We start from the raw sequence: 13,903 nt of genomic DNA, 5'->3' as shown, positions 1-13,903 counted from the left end.
GTGGGAGCTGGTGGTGGAAGTCAGGTGAGCGGTGGCCATTGCTGTGCAGCGTGTTCACCACTCACACTATATCCTTCTCTCTGCTGCAGTCGGTTTCACTCCTTCTGGATTCTTGGGCCCTTTCCACTTTTGGTGGCGAAATAATTGATAAGAAGACAACACCATGAAGGTAAGTTTTTCTAAGGGGTGTGGTCTGATTGTTTCCTTTGGTCACGGTAGAATGGTAAAAGCTGCGCTTCTTTAATTTGTAATGTATGGGAAGCAAAATTAGTCAGAAAATTAGTTCTGATTGACGTGTATTGTGTTGGTTAAGTGGGGGGAAGGGGTGGGTTTCAAATTAAATATTTTAATATGGTGCTAAATTATAGGGTTTCTGTTGATAAATCCAAGATTGTACAAATTTTATACAAGTTTTTGATTGTGGCAGTGTTATAATTATGTCAAAACTCATTGTTTCGCTGTGCTTACCGGCAATTTAGATCTTCAGCACATTAACACTGTAGTACTTATTATAAGTGGTCTACCAACAATGTTTACGAATTAGGCACACAGTCCCAGCTCCAAGTATGCTTGATAAATGTGCATAGCTATGGCGTTTATGGCTGTAAAATCAAATGTAGTAACCCGAACTATACTGTTTCTCAATAATCTTGGATTAACGGTTGTACGGTGATCACGTACATTATCACATCACATATTCCGATCGATCATACAAAGAGAAAATGGGTTATATTTATGTCTATGAATTTCAGCTGAACGTGGCGTTCCCATCCACTGGGGCGCAAAAGCTCTTTGAGGAGCACGATGAGCACAAGTTGAGGATCTTTTACGAGAAGCGAATGGGGGCAGAGGTGGAAGTAGACAGCTTGGGAGAAGAATGGAAGGGCTATGTCCTCCGCATCACCGGTGGAAACGACAAGCAAGGATTTCCAATGAAGCAGGGTGTTCTTTCAAATGGTGAGTTGAGTGACATGTGATGCTTACTAATAAATAATAGTGATAAACACAGCCCCAGCTCCAAGTGTACTCAATATGCATACTCTGGCGTTTATGGCTGTGAAATTAAAATTGTGGTCCTGCTATACCGTTATAACGATACAATCGTATTTATGGCACGTGTGATTGCATACAGACTCTGTTCCTTAAATTCTCCTTATCTATTGCTCCATATTGTTGATCATAAGAATAGTATTGATAATGTTTCTGGTTTTATTCAATATCTAGTCCGAGTTCGTCTTCTGTTGTCCAAGGGACATTCCTGTTATCGACCTCGCCGAACTGGTGAGAGGAAGCGCAAGTCTGTTCGTGGATGCATTGTTGATGCTAACATGAGTGTCATTGCCCTCACTGTTGTGAAAAAGGGCGAGAAGGTAAGTTTGCTATCATAGTATATATATATTCATCCATAAAATTTAAAGTGATTAGGATAATAAGTACGACAATAACAAACAGGATATTGCCGGATTAACCGATGTCCAAGTTCCTCGACGTCTCGGACCCAAGAGGGCATCTAAGATCAGGAAACTCTTCAACCTGACCAAGGAAGATGATGTTCGCCAGTACGTTATCAAACGACCGCTCCCTCAGAAGGAAGGCAAGAAACAACGGTTCAAGGCACCTAAGATCCAACGACTTATTACCCCCGTCATGCTCCAGGTAATTAGACTTCAACGTTACGAGACTGTGGCATCTGTTAGTATTTTAATTTCCTCCACAACCAGGCAGCTGAAATCATTACCATTGATTAGTCAGTGTTCAATTGGTGTGGAAAATTATAGCTCCGATTGATTTGAGGCTCTGTCAATTTTATGATTAGAAATCTCAGTGTACCGGTGCAACAGATGTTGTACTACTGATATTAGATAGATGTGTGGTTTATTGGTCTTAGTAAAAACTAGGAGGCGAACAAAGTTCCATATTATGTAATAACTGACGTTTTTAACATTTCAGCGAAAGAGGCACATTGTAGCATTGAAGCGCCGTCGTGGAGAGAAGAGGAAGGCTGAGGGTGAGACATCAAATTATATAATCTGCAGCGAGATAATACAGCTTTTCATTAAAACTCTACGTTAATTTTGCTTTTCAGCTGCCGAATATGCAAAGTTACTGGCTCAGCGCACCAAGGAGCGAAAAGATAAGAAACAAGAAGAGGCACGTAGGAGGAGATCAGCTTCTAAATCAGAATCTAAATCTTCCGTCTCCAGTAAATAATTTTTTTATGTTTGATGTAAAATTGGAACATATGAAAGGCATCATCATCTGCCAATAAAAATGATTCATACTCCTTATCTAATTGTTTGTGATTATTTAATTAAATAGTACGGATTTTGGTTTGTTGCTTGCTGACATATGTTTTTCTTTTTAATTGACACTTACATAGTACATAAATGATCATACAGACTTTCATTTCATCTGCAAATAATAACTAACTTTTAAATGTTCATTAAATTTTCTTATATTTACGGTAGACCAAATTCTAGAATTCTCCTGATGAGATTATGATCCCATAACAATGCAACACTAATTAGCTAAATATGATCTAGTTAAAGTTAACTCATGGACCGTCAAAAGGGTAATTTTCTATTTAATTAGTGGTATGCCTACACTGCTGCTATATGTGCAAGTTAATAATAAAAACAGGATAACTTATACATAATTTTAATAACAGTTACAGATACAGTATCGTTTAAAGTGGCTTTGTCAGTCCAGTCAGTTCATTTTCACCTCATGACGTTCATCACATATAAATGTATACCTATATATAAATAACTCATACATTGCACAAGCAAAATAGTATTTAGTACTTTCATCAATGATTATGCATAATAATGATTATCACGAAACCTGATAACCGATAATGTTTGACTTGACAATACATATAAATGAGATGATCGTATTCTTCTTATATTCAAGTTTTAAGTGAACCAGAAGATAAACCAATCCCACTTGTAAACGGGCATATTACGATCAATTCGTTCTTACGAACGCGTTATAGCGATTGTAGAATAAGTTTAATATCGGGGAGGTGCATTTCCTGGACTTGTTGCACCTCTGAATTGTTGACGAATGGCCTCTGATGCTATGCCTGCTGCTGCTCCTTGCACATGTTCATTCCTAATCACTCCGGATGCAAACTCCTGTTGTGCCTTCGCAAAACTGGCTCCCGTACTTCTGTAGATTTTATGAACCTATGCAAAAAATTACAAGTAACTCATAAATTATGTTCATCGAATTGCCTGAGCACTTGGACCTTATTGTTAATTTAATGTGTTTCAAAGTTGAATTCTACTTACTCGCATAAGCAGAAACAAATCCAGCAACGCACAAACGAGGAAACATAGTCCAATCAAAATGACAAAGACTCCAGCAAAAATATTCCAGCCACCGCCTTTCTGCACCACTGTAACACCTTCCATAATCCCACTACGATATGTATCAAAAATTAGTATCCCAAATTTATGTAGCATTTATATAGCTGCTCACCATGAACCAGTCAGGAATATTGCCAGCATTATCGCAATAATGAATTGGAAAAAGAACACGAAGAAGAATACCATGAAGTTGAAGGAGCTGTCACTTCTGAAATATTTATATAAAAAAATATTCTGATTATCTCCAATTTTTAAAGCCAAAATTTTCTAATTATGTAAAATATATTTGATGATATTTATTGTTTTTAAAATACCTAAAAGCCTTGTATGCTGGCCGGAACCAACAAATGAAGGACATTGGAGTGAAGACAACAATGTAGAAAAGGGACAGACAAAACTTCATGAATGTATCAGTATCGTGAATCACGAAAATTAATAGTAGCAGAACCAATGAATTTGCGATAAGGACCAGAGTATGCAGGATCCATAAGTAGTACAAGTGTCTCACAATTCTCTGGAATTCCACTGGAATATCAACATTGATGTCTTGATAAAAGCATGGTTGCACAGGAAAACTTTCTGGTAAAGGTGGCCAGTTGTTTCGACGAACTGAAACGTCAAAATTATACTACAATTAAAAACAAGTAAGGATATACACAATTTCATAAATGAATAACAACCAGGTTCTGTTGAAGCTACGTCCTCAATTGTCTCATTTTCACGCAGTTCAATGTCAATTTCCGAACTTTTGTTGTCTGTACTACTTGAATTGTTCATAGCTTATTAAAAAAATATAAGAAACCAACAGAAAACACTATTTCTCCTCGGTAAGGTAACCGTGATGTGATCCTGATTTATCATCTTTACTAGCTGGCATGCACGCTTGAAGCATAACTTTAACGCAAATATTCCATTTTGCATTTCATAGTTAATGCAGAATCATATTGAACTCGAAATATCATATCTCTAGTTAACTCCATTTATCTAGTTATCTCTAGTTACGCAAATATGCAACTTCTCCTTGACCAAATTTGCTAGTACTACCACTTTATCAATGCAAAATAGTAAATCGAGCAAGGAGGATGAGTTACAACTGTATAATTACCATTGTAAGGATTGTTTCTTAATTCTTCTTCCCTGCGTTCCAGTTCTCTTGCTTTACGTTCAAGTTCTTCTTGTCTCCTCTGCAGTTCTTCAGTTGAAATTGGAATTCCTTGTGCTCCCTGACCTTGGGGTTGCTGACTGCGATTATCTAATTTTCCAAATGGTACAGGTGTTGTTTCCTGTACTGGTGACATGACTGCAGGAGACCTGGATGAATCTCCAAATGCTACGGAATTGTTTGATGCTCTTCCCACCTATGCAAAAAAAAATTGTAGATGGAGGACTTTGCTTCAATTGCTTAATACATAATTCATTAATTAATTAAAGACAGTCTACCGTTGGAACCTGTTGTTGGTTTGTAGCATTGCTGTCAAATGGATTGTAATCTTCCAGATCTTTGGCTGCGCTGTTCGCTGAATTTCTGGTAACTTGTTGAATAGCAGGATCCTACAAACCAAAATGAGATAGATGTAATAGATATTTAAAACTGTAATAACTAAATTTTAAAACTACCTTAAAAGGATTGTCGTCAAAAGGATTATCGTCAAATCCAGACATTGTTGAAATTGGTCCCAAAAGCGTATTAGCGTTACCTCAATTTGCAAGAATATTAGAGAGGGCCTATAAGATAACAATACAATGCATAAATTCATTTAACTTCAAACATTACGATTCTAATGGTAAATTATATTACGAAGTCTTAAAAATTACGGTCATGGGCTATAGAAATATATTTAGTGTTTCTTCAAATGTTTCACATATTTCGACCGTCACAATGAGATGGATATTATTCTATTTATCTGCCAGGAAAGTAAAATGTAAAACGGAACTGACAAATAAGTATACAATAGAATATCAGAGCAATGAAGTATGACAAAACTACACATATGTGATGTATTCCAAAATTGAAACTCTACGTAGTGGGCTAGGTTTGTTAGTAAAAGGGCGCATGCTTGTTTTGCGATGATACACGATAATGACGGACTATGTGATGATTATCATCAATGTATAAGTAAAGTATACAATACGTATCAGCAAATAGTTTAGACTATACTGTTACACGCACAAAACTTTAAACTGTTTACAACTGCATGTTTCAACAGGTATTTTATGCATACAATTTTTGCAAACTTTAACGAGCATTCAAGTTTATCATTCCGAATTGAATTCATACTGTTGAAAACTTTATGGAGTTCGTCATATGATCTCGATTGACTTGGTTCATTGAGTCACTGTCAAGTGACGTGAACATCCCATAATCCCATCCAAACCTTATCTCATTATTAATCAAACTGAGTGTTTATGACTCGATTTCCTTTATCCCTCCCAAAATACAAAAAAATAAAAGTTTTAAAACAATCACGAGAATCCCTGAAGATAAAATAATAATCCAAAACACTTAATTAATTTAAATCCTCGCTAATTCTAATTATTCATCTATTCGGCCTTGTCATCCGTACGAACTTCCTTCTACCTTCTTTCAATTTCTCTCTACTCCTCCATGTTCAATTTTAATAATAACTTCATAGATAATACTGAATTAAATCTTCAAAGAACCACAACAGTAGAAAAACATCCGTAATAATGATGTTAACACTAAAATAAATTGCATGGATCTACTTACGCTTTTAAGTCTTTATAAAAACCAAAATTTGATGTTCCTCGTCTCCACCAAAGCTTTTTCACGCCCTGTGGCACGTAGTTTTTTTGCTTTATTCACAATTTCGATTGAAATAAGTATCCTACTTAATGTTCCTTGTACAGCTTAATTATTTGAATAAATCTTGCGCAATAACGTATTTAAGACAATTTGTAGCTGGGTGGGATGTCAAATAGGCTTAAAACTTGGAATGACGATTAGCAAAAAGTAAAGACTGGTCTGTTTTCCGGGGAATATGGAGATGTTATAAGTTGACAGATGTTGGGATGAATCGCTGCAGATGGGAACACCAGAGGGCAAAACTAATCACGATTCTCAAATTGTGCCTCTCCAGTAATTACACTATTTTATCTGTCCTTTCCATTCTCAATTTTGAATGATATTTAGATAAACCCTAAAAGTTCATTATAAACGATGCTACAAATATTAACTTTCGATCAAGATGAAGATTAATATGAGTAAATGATGCTTTTTTATATGCAAGTTGTGTTGGATTGCATTATCTGTTATAAAAAGCAGTATACCTAATATGTGAGACTACATTAATTTCTAATCTAATCTTTGACGACAATTTTCAAATATGTGAATGCTATTTAATTTTATCATTGAATTGACACAGCTCCCATTCCAGACAAATTCTGATAGAGGCTACGACCCTTTTGCGAATGTGAGGTTGAGAGGTCGAATATCTCCACAGAATTGATGGCTCCCATGTGCTCAGAGCTCACCCCACCCAGCACAATTATCTGATGATCTGATTAGCAAAGCACAAAGAAAGTCATTATGAAATAAAACATGTGGACTTCACAAATATTGACAAATGTTGACAAATATTTTGTATGTACCAATAGCCACAGCTGCATGACCATGACGAGCTATATTTAAACAACGAAAAGAAAATTAAGCAAACAGTCAGCCGAGTTGATTTGACCCAAAGTAATCACAAATATGGTTACTTCTTAAATAATTTTTGTGATCACTTTGAGCCAAATAAACTGAGCCTGTTATCATATAACAATGCAGATCAACGTTTTCGTTGTCCGTGCTGAATGACGTCAAGTTTCAATGACTTTTGCTTAAATGAAATACAAAGTTTGAAAAATCTCGCAATTCTCGAATCTGAAGGAAGTCACGTTGCGTTAACGCCTACATACGTACGTGTGTTAAGAACGCCAACGTCCCTCCATCGTTCCAAGGTTTTGTCGAGAACCAAGACATCTGGGAGACTAACTTGGCTTTTGCTCTTTTTGTTCCGAGGTCCTGCTCCACCCAGGATGAAAAGTTTTCCATGGGCGACCACCAAAGTGGAGAACGCTCGAGGCAGTGGTAGCGATGTGGAGGCTGTCCAACTGTAACAGGTTTGAGTGTAAATTTAGAGAGTCAAGAATATTTGTACATCTTATATCCTTATCAACGTGTTCGGAACAAGGGGTCACGTCGGAAAAGTTCACCTGTTTGTACCCGTGTCGTAACAAAGAACAGATTTCAGGACAGGTTGTGAGGGGTTTTTTGAGACTCCGCCTGCAACCCAGATGCGATCCTCGTACACGGAAACAGCCATGCTTACCCTTGGACCATCCATTGGACTAATTGGCTCCCATGCATCGAATGTGGTATCATATTTGCTACAGGTTGACAAACCCCTGCAAAATTCATTGCAGTCTAATAAGAGATGAAGCTGGTTTATAAGGCTGGTCAGATTGGATATACATAAATTTGATGTACATACAAACATGAGAAAATAAGCAATAATACACAATGATGCACATATGTACCTTGCCTCAGTATCATTTCCACCAAAAACGTAGATAGTTCCATCCTTGGCTGCACAACCAAAGTGACTCCGAGGGTGGTCCAGGTCACTGGGATACTGGGAATCAAAATACCACTCACCCGTCTTCAAGTTTACTTTCCATACGCTTTTCACTGCAATATTCCTCTCGTTCGAAGTCTTATATCGCGGATCCGTTCCACCTGGTCGTATAATAATTAGTTATTTTAGAGCACCATTAACGACACGGGTATATGTACACGTATAAATTAAACGTCTATTGAGTGACGCAATGTCTATGAGAAGTCCTTGTGCGTCACAAATACCTATTATGTACACCTCATATCCCACTCGAGCAATTCCAAAATGCGTCCTTGGTTCGGGTAATGAGCCTACATTTTTCCAAGTCCATGATTTGACCAAGTACATAAAAATCTCCATTCCAGTATTTGATGATGGACTGGATGAAAGGAGTTGTGTAGGATCGGTTCCACCAAAAACCATTAAACCATCCCTAGGAACCTTCAAATCCGCTAGCATGCGAGGAGTTGTAGTTGTAGTCGTCATCGGAATAATAGGCGAATTTACTGGATCAGAATTCAACGGTGGGTCTGTTTCGATAGGATCTTTCACAGGTCGATAATCATTTCTCCTGTTTGCCCAATGTGCCCGTAGTGCATTTTGAATCACTTTTGCAGCAAGGTTCATTTTTAAAATATGTCGTCGGGTTAGAAAGCCTTTCACATAACGTTGGATTGTGATCGCAGCTTTAATTTCATTTTCATGCTCATCCACCAAAATGTACTCTCCTGATTTTGCTTTTCTCTGACCGTGTTGACGGGATTCTTTTCTCTGACAGCGGTGACGGGACTCTTTTCTCTTACGGTGATGGAGGCTTATCGGAACGAGGTTCGCTGGTGCGTGTGAATGGAAATGTCGGCAGCGACGAGTGCTGCGTTCAGGTTCATCTTGGTAAAATTCTTGATGTTGCAACCTCGTTGTGGTTGGATCTGCTAGTAAGATCCCAATATGACGATTCTCGTAGGCCACCTGTAACACGCAGAATGCAACCATAATCATGTATGCGTATTGCATATGTACATAATAAATGTACATAATTATAAAAGATATTCATGATGATTCAGCGATGCGCCACTCATGAATGCCATTCCATACCATGTATTTTGGAACTTTCAGGTTTCCACTGGGACTTTCACCGGCAAAAGGGAAAATATGACCCTAATAATTACTACTGTTATTCGAATGGCTGGATCCTTGAAAAAAATTTGTTGTAAGAAGTACCTCATCGTACTGCGCTTGCCTCCCACTTTCGTACTGCTTCCTCATTGTTGTGATTACTAGTAAAATGAAGTACTGAACAGGAAAATTTATAATTGGTTGAGCTATATTTTTATTCCAAGGTCCTAAAATGCACTTAGTTACGATCTAATATGTAGATCGCAACGAGGAACGCTTCGCTACTCGCCACTCTCAGATTTCGATGGCCTTTGGATCAGGGAATAAATCTTGCTCGCACTATCCCATAGCTTGCTCGCAGAGCTGGGTGATTATTCGTTTTTGAGGGTGGATTAAGGATTATGCACAATCCACAAAATAATGTGGATTGTGATTAAATTATTTTCGTCAGATTAATTCATGTCAGGATTAATCCGGATTAATCCATGAATTCTGGAAATTTCAGGATTATGGATTATGGATTAATAATCCGGATTATTTTGGTGATTAATGATTTTTACACTACCTACAGATATATCTAGCCCAAAAAATTTAAACTATGTGGTTTCACATAAAATATTTAAAACGCCAGTTTCAATTGATATATGTAGCACAAGGCAGCAAAAACATGTTAACTCTTCAAATGGTAGCCGACAGGACAAAGTTGTGAGAACTTGAGACTTCAAGCTACACAGTGGGATGAAATAGAACTACGGGAATTGAACTGAGTAATCCAGATTGAGAATTAATCATGAATACCTAATCATGATTAGTAATCATGATTGGGATTAATCGGGATTAATAATCATGATTAGTAGTCATGATTGGGATTAATCAGGATTAGTAATCCGTAATCACGATTACGGATTAATGACATCTAATGGGATTATTCCCGGATTAATTCAAATTCCAGAAAAATCTGGATTATGGATTGGGATTAATCTACAAAAAACTCTCATTGTCGGATTAGGGATTATGGATTAATAATCCATAATCCGGGATTAAAATCCATAATCCTTAATCAGGATTATCCCAGCTCTGCTTGCTCGCACCGCTTATAGGCCGGTGTGAGCAAGATTTATTCCCTGCTTTGGATATGTTGATGAACCCTCAAGTGTTTTGATGCGATTGTCACATTTGCATTTTGCACAAAAGCAGGCAGGCAAGTCATGATCGTTTAAATTAGATTTAGGTATATGTATATTGATGCAAGCTAACAATTAGTGTATGTTATATTCTATGAACGTGTTCGTGCTTACGAAACTATCTTATAGATCTATTTTAAAAAAGATTCGGGTATTAAAATTATTAGTAATATTTTTAAAAGAAATTGTATTGATATTGTTAATAATTGCTAGCAGATTATTAATAATATAACTGAAGCCTCCCCAACAAGAAAAATTTAATGCTGCATGATATGAAAACAATAAAACATGCCCCAAACATGAGCATGGTTAAGGCTTAAGAAAATACATCGAGCTGGAAGATGTATACTTGTTAGCTCTATGTACATATATTTTCTCTGAATAAATAACTGATCTACTCAAGAAAATCGGTTGAGGGTATCACATTAAAATCGATTGCGCAACAAGAGATGCATGAAATTGACTCCTTCGTCTCTTCTATCTTCCTCTCTTCATATCGAAAAACTGGTTACATAATCAAGACCTTTTACATACTCTTTTTGTAGTACTGTTGAGCAGCATTCTAGATATTCTAGATTTTACGGGATCAATATTTTATCCTTTCATCGCAAGAGTTGAACACATATTCAACCTGCTTTTATTATTATTACACGAGCAGCCCATAACTTACTGCAGACTTTCACCAGCATCGCGGTTGCAGTAATCATTCATTCACTGACGGCAGCTCTAATTCAACCGCAACGTCCAGAGCAGAACGGTGTTTAGGTTACGAGGGAATAATACGGGATGAGATGAATGTATGTCGCTTCATCAGCACCCAGCCAGCTCCATGTTAAGCATGTATCGGTCTTTTGGTGAGAAGAAATTCATGGAGCCACTAAATGTAACAGCATAATATCCAATATCAAAGACCTTTACAGTCGAGCATTTAATTAAATATTGCGGTGAAAGCTCCAAAAGTAAATGACTCGTTGATTCATGCATATGAGCCTCACATTCGATCCAAGTGTGAACTTTCACCCTTGATGTTAGTCTCTTTTATTGCATCGATAGGATCTCTGCATACAACGATCATCCCCAATGCAGATGGCAGAAATATAAGGAAATTAATTTGACCCAGAGTTTAAGGAGTGCAGCACCATCACTCTTAATTTCCAGTCACATGTAATTAACAAGAATTGGCCTGTGCATTAACCATATGCATGACCAACCATCTCCCAAGTTAAATTGCCACTTTTATTCTTGTTCATTGGTAGAAGGTTGGAATATGGATTCCATACAGGTGGACCAAAAATTTACAGATAATTTACAGATAATTTATAGACCATTTACAGAATATTAGCAATGAGTTAAAGCCAAAGGAACTACCTACCTATATTCATTACATTATTCAAAATTGGCTAAAAAAATGTTACTTTTTTCTGTAGACATATAAAATTTGAATTGGCCTGGATTTCAGCATATTTCTTTTAGTTTTACAGTAATATGTTCATCTGTAATAGGAAGGATGTAGGGGTGCAGATTTTACGGACATTGAGGGATTATATGATAATGGCTTAATTTAATCAAGCTAATGTATCTGGCTTAAATATAAGGAAAGAAGGGTAATGGCTTCCAGTCAGTGACGACATACATTTCCTGGCTTTTTCTTCACTTGTGTGTCCTTTCCTGCCAGACTGTACCACTTAATGACATGGTTAAATGCAGTCAGAACTGGTTACATTGATCGAGGTGGGGTTGAGAACCATCTAGAGTTTCTGATTTTTCTGACCAAGTTTGTCATCAGCTCATCCAGTGTATCTAAATTGCGGAAGGTCTTTTGCGCTGGCACATTATGTTTTTATTGGTGCTTTTATGCACATGTTTTCAGAATTTTGTACTTAACGTGACGCATAAGTTAGATGAAATGTGAATGCACCTCCAAGTACTTAAATCGTCTGTCGGATGCTCTCAAGCATTAAAAAAATATAATTATATTTGTACGTTAATTACACTGCAATTATCACATCTGAAAGATTGGAAGTGACCTTATTTCTCCACAATCAACTCTGGCAGAATATTTATATATTTTTAGCATTTGATCTTATTGTACCGAAATTTTTACTTTACAGCAGATTTATTGAAATCATGATTTTCAAAGCTCAAAAATATCAAGGCGAAAGTTTTGAACAGAAAATCGTACTTATTTTAAATCACCTAACATGCAAATATGTGATGTGGTTCACTTTCATCCTTAATTATTTGCCTTGTGATGTTCCGGTTCAATTCATTTACATGCATGAAAATTATTTTTTCATGGATTGTCATACTACTCCAAGCAAACAAAGTATGCTCTGAACATGTCGTTCCTTGATGAAATGAGAATTGTAATCATAAAACTCCACTTGCGTTGTGTTTATTGGGTGACATTACGAGGCGAGGTAATTCAGTTTGGGAGAAGTTACAGCTTTTGCAAAGCTATTTTATATGTGTGTGTGGAGAACACAAGACATAGGACACAAGGTCTCTTGTGTCTTGTTTTACTTGTACACCTACATTTGCAATTTGCATGGAACTCACGATTCAGAAAATTCGAGTCCAACTGGTTAGTAGGAAAAATAATGCTACCGTTGGGACCAGTACACGTACATTAAATCTATTAATAGATCTGCCATTTGTAAGTTTGAAATTAATTGAAAAGAAATGGAAACTGGGTTCTCAAGTAAAATAAATATTTACGTCAATCCTTATTAGCTCACCCTGCACACATATCTATTAGCATGGGATTTATCGAATTCCTCTTGTCCATCTGTCTGCTAACGAGTTTTTTGCATCAATTGATGCTAAGGAATTAAAGTAGAATTGCTCCCTTCTTGAACAACTTCGGATTAGTAAAACCATTGGTATCGAACGATCTGTACTACAAACTTGTGCGTAACAATTGTGGGAATCGAAACGCACCAAAAGAGTAGAATAACGGGAAGAAACATAATTTTTGCTTCAAGTTAAGTCAAAATGTGATTTTTCTTGCTTATTCTGAACCATTGATGTGAAGAAGGTAAAAAATGTCAAAATTATGTATCCATATATTTTCCCAGTATTACAGGGAAAGCTATTTCTAACGTTAGTATTTGCGCGTTTCTTTTACTGCTATTTCTTTAGGCAATTACTGACTGACATGCCAATTTATCCTATGGTGCTACATAATATCCAATTTTACACTTCACGCTTCAAACTAGAAGTGTCACACCATGATGTATTTTTCCAATTTGTCAACATCACTTGTAAGAAGTTCAAATTAAGTAAGTAGCTACATGTATTTACATGAGTTTGCGTATGTATGCATGCATGAAGAGCGTTAAGATGCAGAAGAATTTCTAACTCTTTCTCTCGTCTTATTTTTGTGGTAACCAACGCATTTTTAATGAATGTAAGGGGAACAACGAGTTGCTGGCGTCGTCGTCAAACGAATCAAAGAGAAAACAGAGGTGAAACGAAGCATGTCTCATACTTACTAAAATTTGAAATTGCACGTTTCAATGCTTCTCTCTCGAGGAGGAGTGTGGGCGACTGGCGAGAACAGGAGCAGTGCGATGATATCCTGGCCTGGAGGAAGGAGAAAGGAATAAACTTCTCG

At 36.8% G+C, this 13,903-nt stretch overlaps 3 protein-coding genes across 5 annotated transcripts; 1 reads left to right on the top strand and 2 right to left on the bottom strand.

Moving 5' to 3' along the window:
• The first annotated feature begins 15 nt into the window (after positions 1-15).
• Positions 16-2,288, top strand: LOC110847572 (40S ribosomal protein S6). The gene is made up of 6 exons (XM_022094538.2): positions 16-169; positions 753-957; positions 1,225-1,370; positions 1,453-1,656; positions 1,951-2,008; positions 2,087-2,288. Exons 1-6 carry the CDS (start codon positions 164-166, stop codon positions 2,209-2,211), a joined length of 744 nt encoding a protein of 247 aa, XP_021950230.1. The 5' UTR covers positions 16-163; the 3' UTR covers positions 2,212-2,288.
• A 37-nt stretch (positions 2,289-2,325) lies between these two features.
• LOC110847551 (secretory carrier-associated membrane protein 1) lies at positions 2,326-6,304 on the bottom strand. Of its 3 annotated transcripts, none has more exons than XM_022094511.2 (8): positions 6,100-6,304; positions 4,989-5,096; positions 4,812-4,922; positions 4,477-4,729; positions 3,686-3,980; positions 3,484-3,579; positions 3,294-3,423; positions 2,326-3,188 (listed from the first exon to the last, which is right to left on the bottom strand). In XM_022094511.2, exons 2-8 carry the CDS (start codon positions 5,031-5,033, stop codon positions 3,012-3,014), a joined length of 1,107 nt encoding a protein of 368 aa, XP_021950203.1. In that variant the 5' UTR covers positions 5,034-5,096; positions 6,100-6,304; the 3' UTR covers positions 2,326-3,011. The 3 variants fall into 3 exon arrangements, with proteins under 3 accessions (XP_021950203.1, XP_021950212.1, XP_021950219.1); XM_022094520.2 differs by lacking the exon at positions 6,100-6,304 and adding an exon at positions 5,170-5,358; XM_022094527.2 differs by lacking the exon at positions 6,100-6,304 and adding an exon at positions 5,187-5,358.
• Positions 6,252-9,253, bottom strand: LOC110843233 (alpha-scruin). The gene is made up of 7 exons (XM_022089197.2): positions 9,209-9,253; positions 8,233-8,956; positions 7,911-8,109; positions 7,587-7,778; positions 7,294-7,484; positions 6,981-7,010; positions 6,252-6,889 (listed from the first exon to the last, which is right to left on the bottom strand). Exons 1-7 carry the CDS (start codon positions 9,251-9,253, stop codon positions 6,738-6,740), a joined length of 1,533 nt encoding a protein of 510 aa, XP_021944889.1. The 3' UTR covers positions 6,252-6,737.
• Between the last annotated feature and the right edge of the window lie 4,650 nt (positions 9,254-13,903).

The sequence above is a fragment of the Folsomia candida genome, unplaced genomic scaffold (genome assembly GCF_002217175.1).
Source record: "Folsomia candida strain VU population unplaced genomic scaffold, ASM221717v1 Fcan01_Sc001, whole genome shotgun sequence".
NCBI lineage: Eukaryota > Metazoa > Arthropoda > Collembola > Entomobryomorpha > Isotomidae > Folsomia > Folsomia candida.
This window is presented reverse-complemented; position numbering and strand designations above follow the sequence as displayed.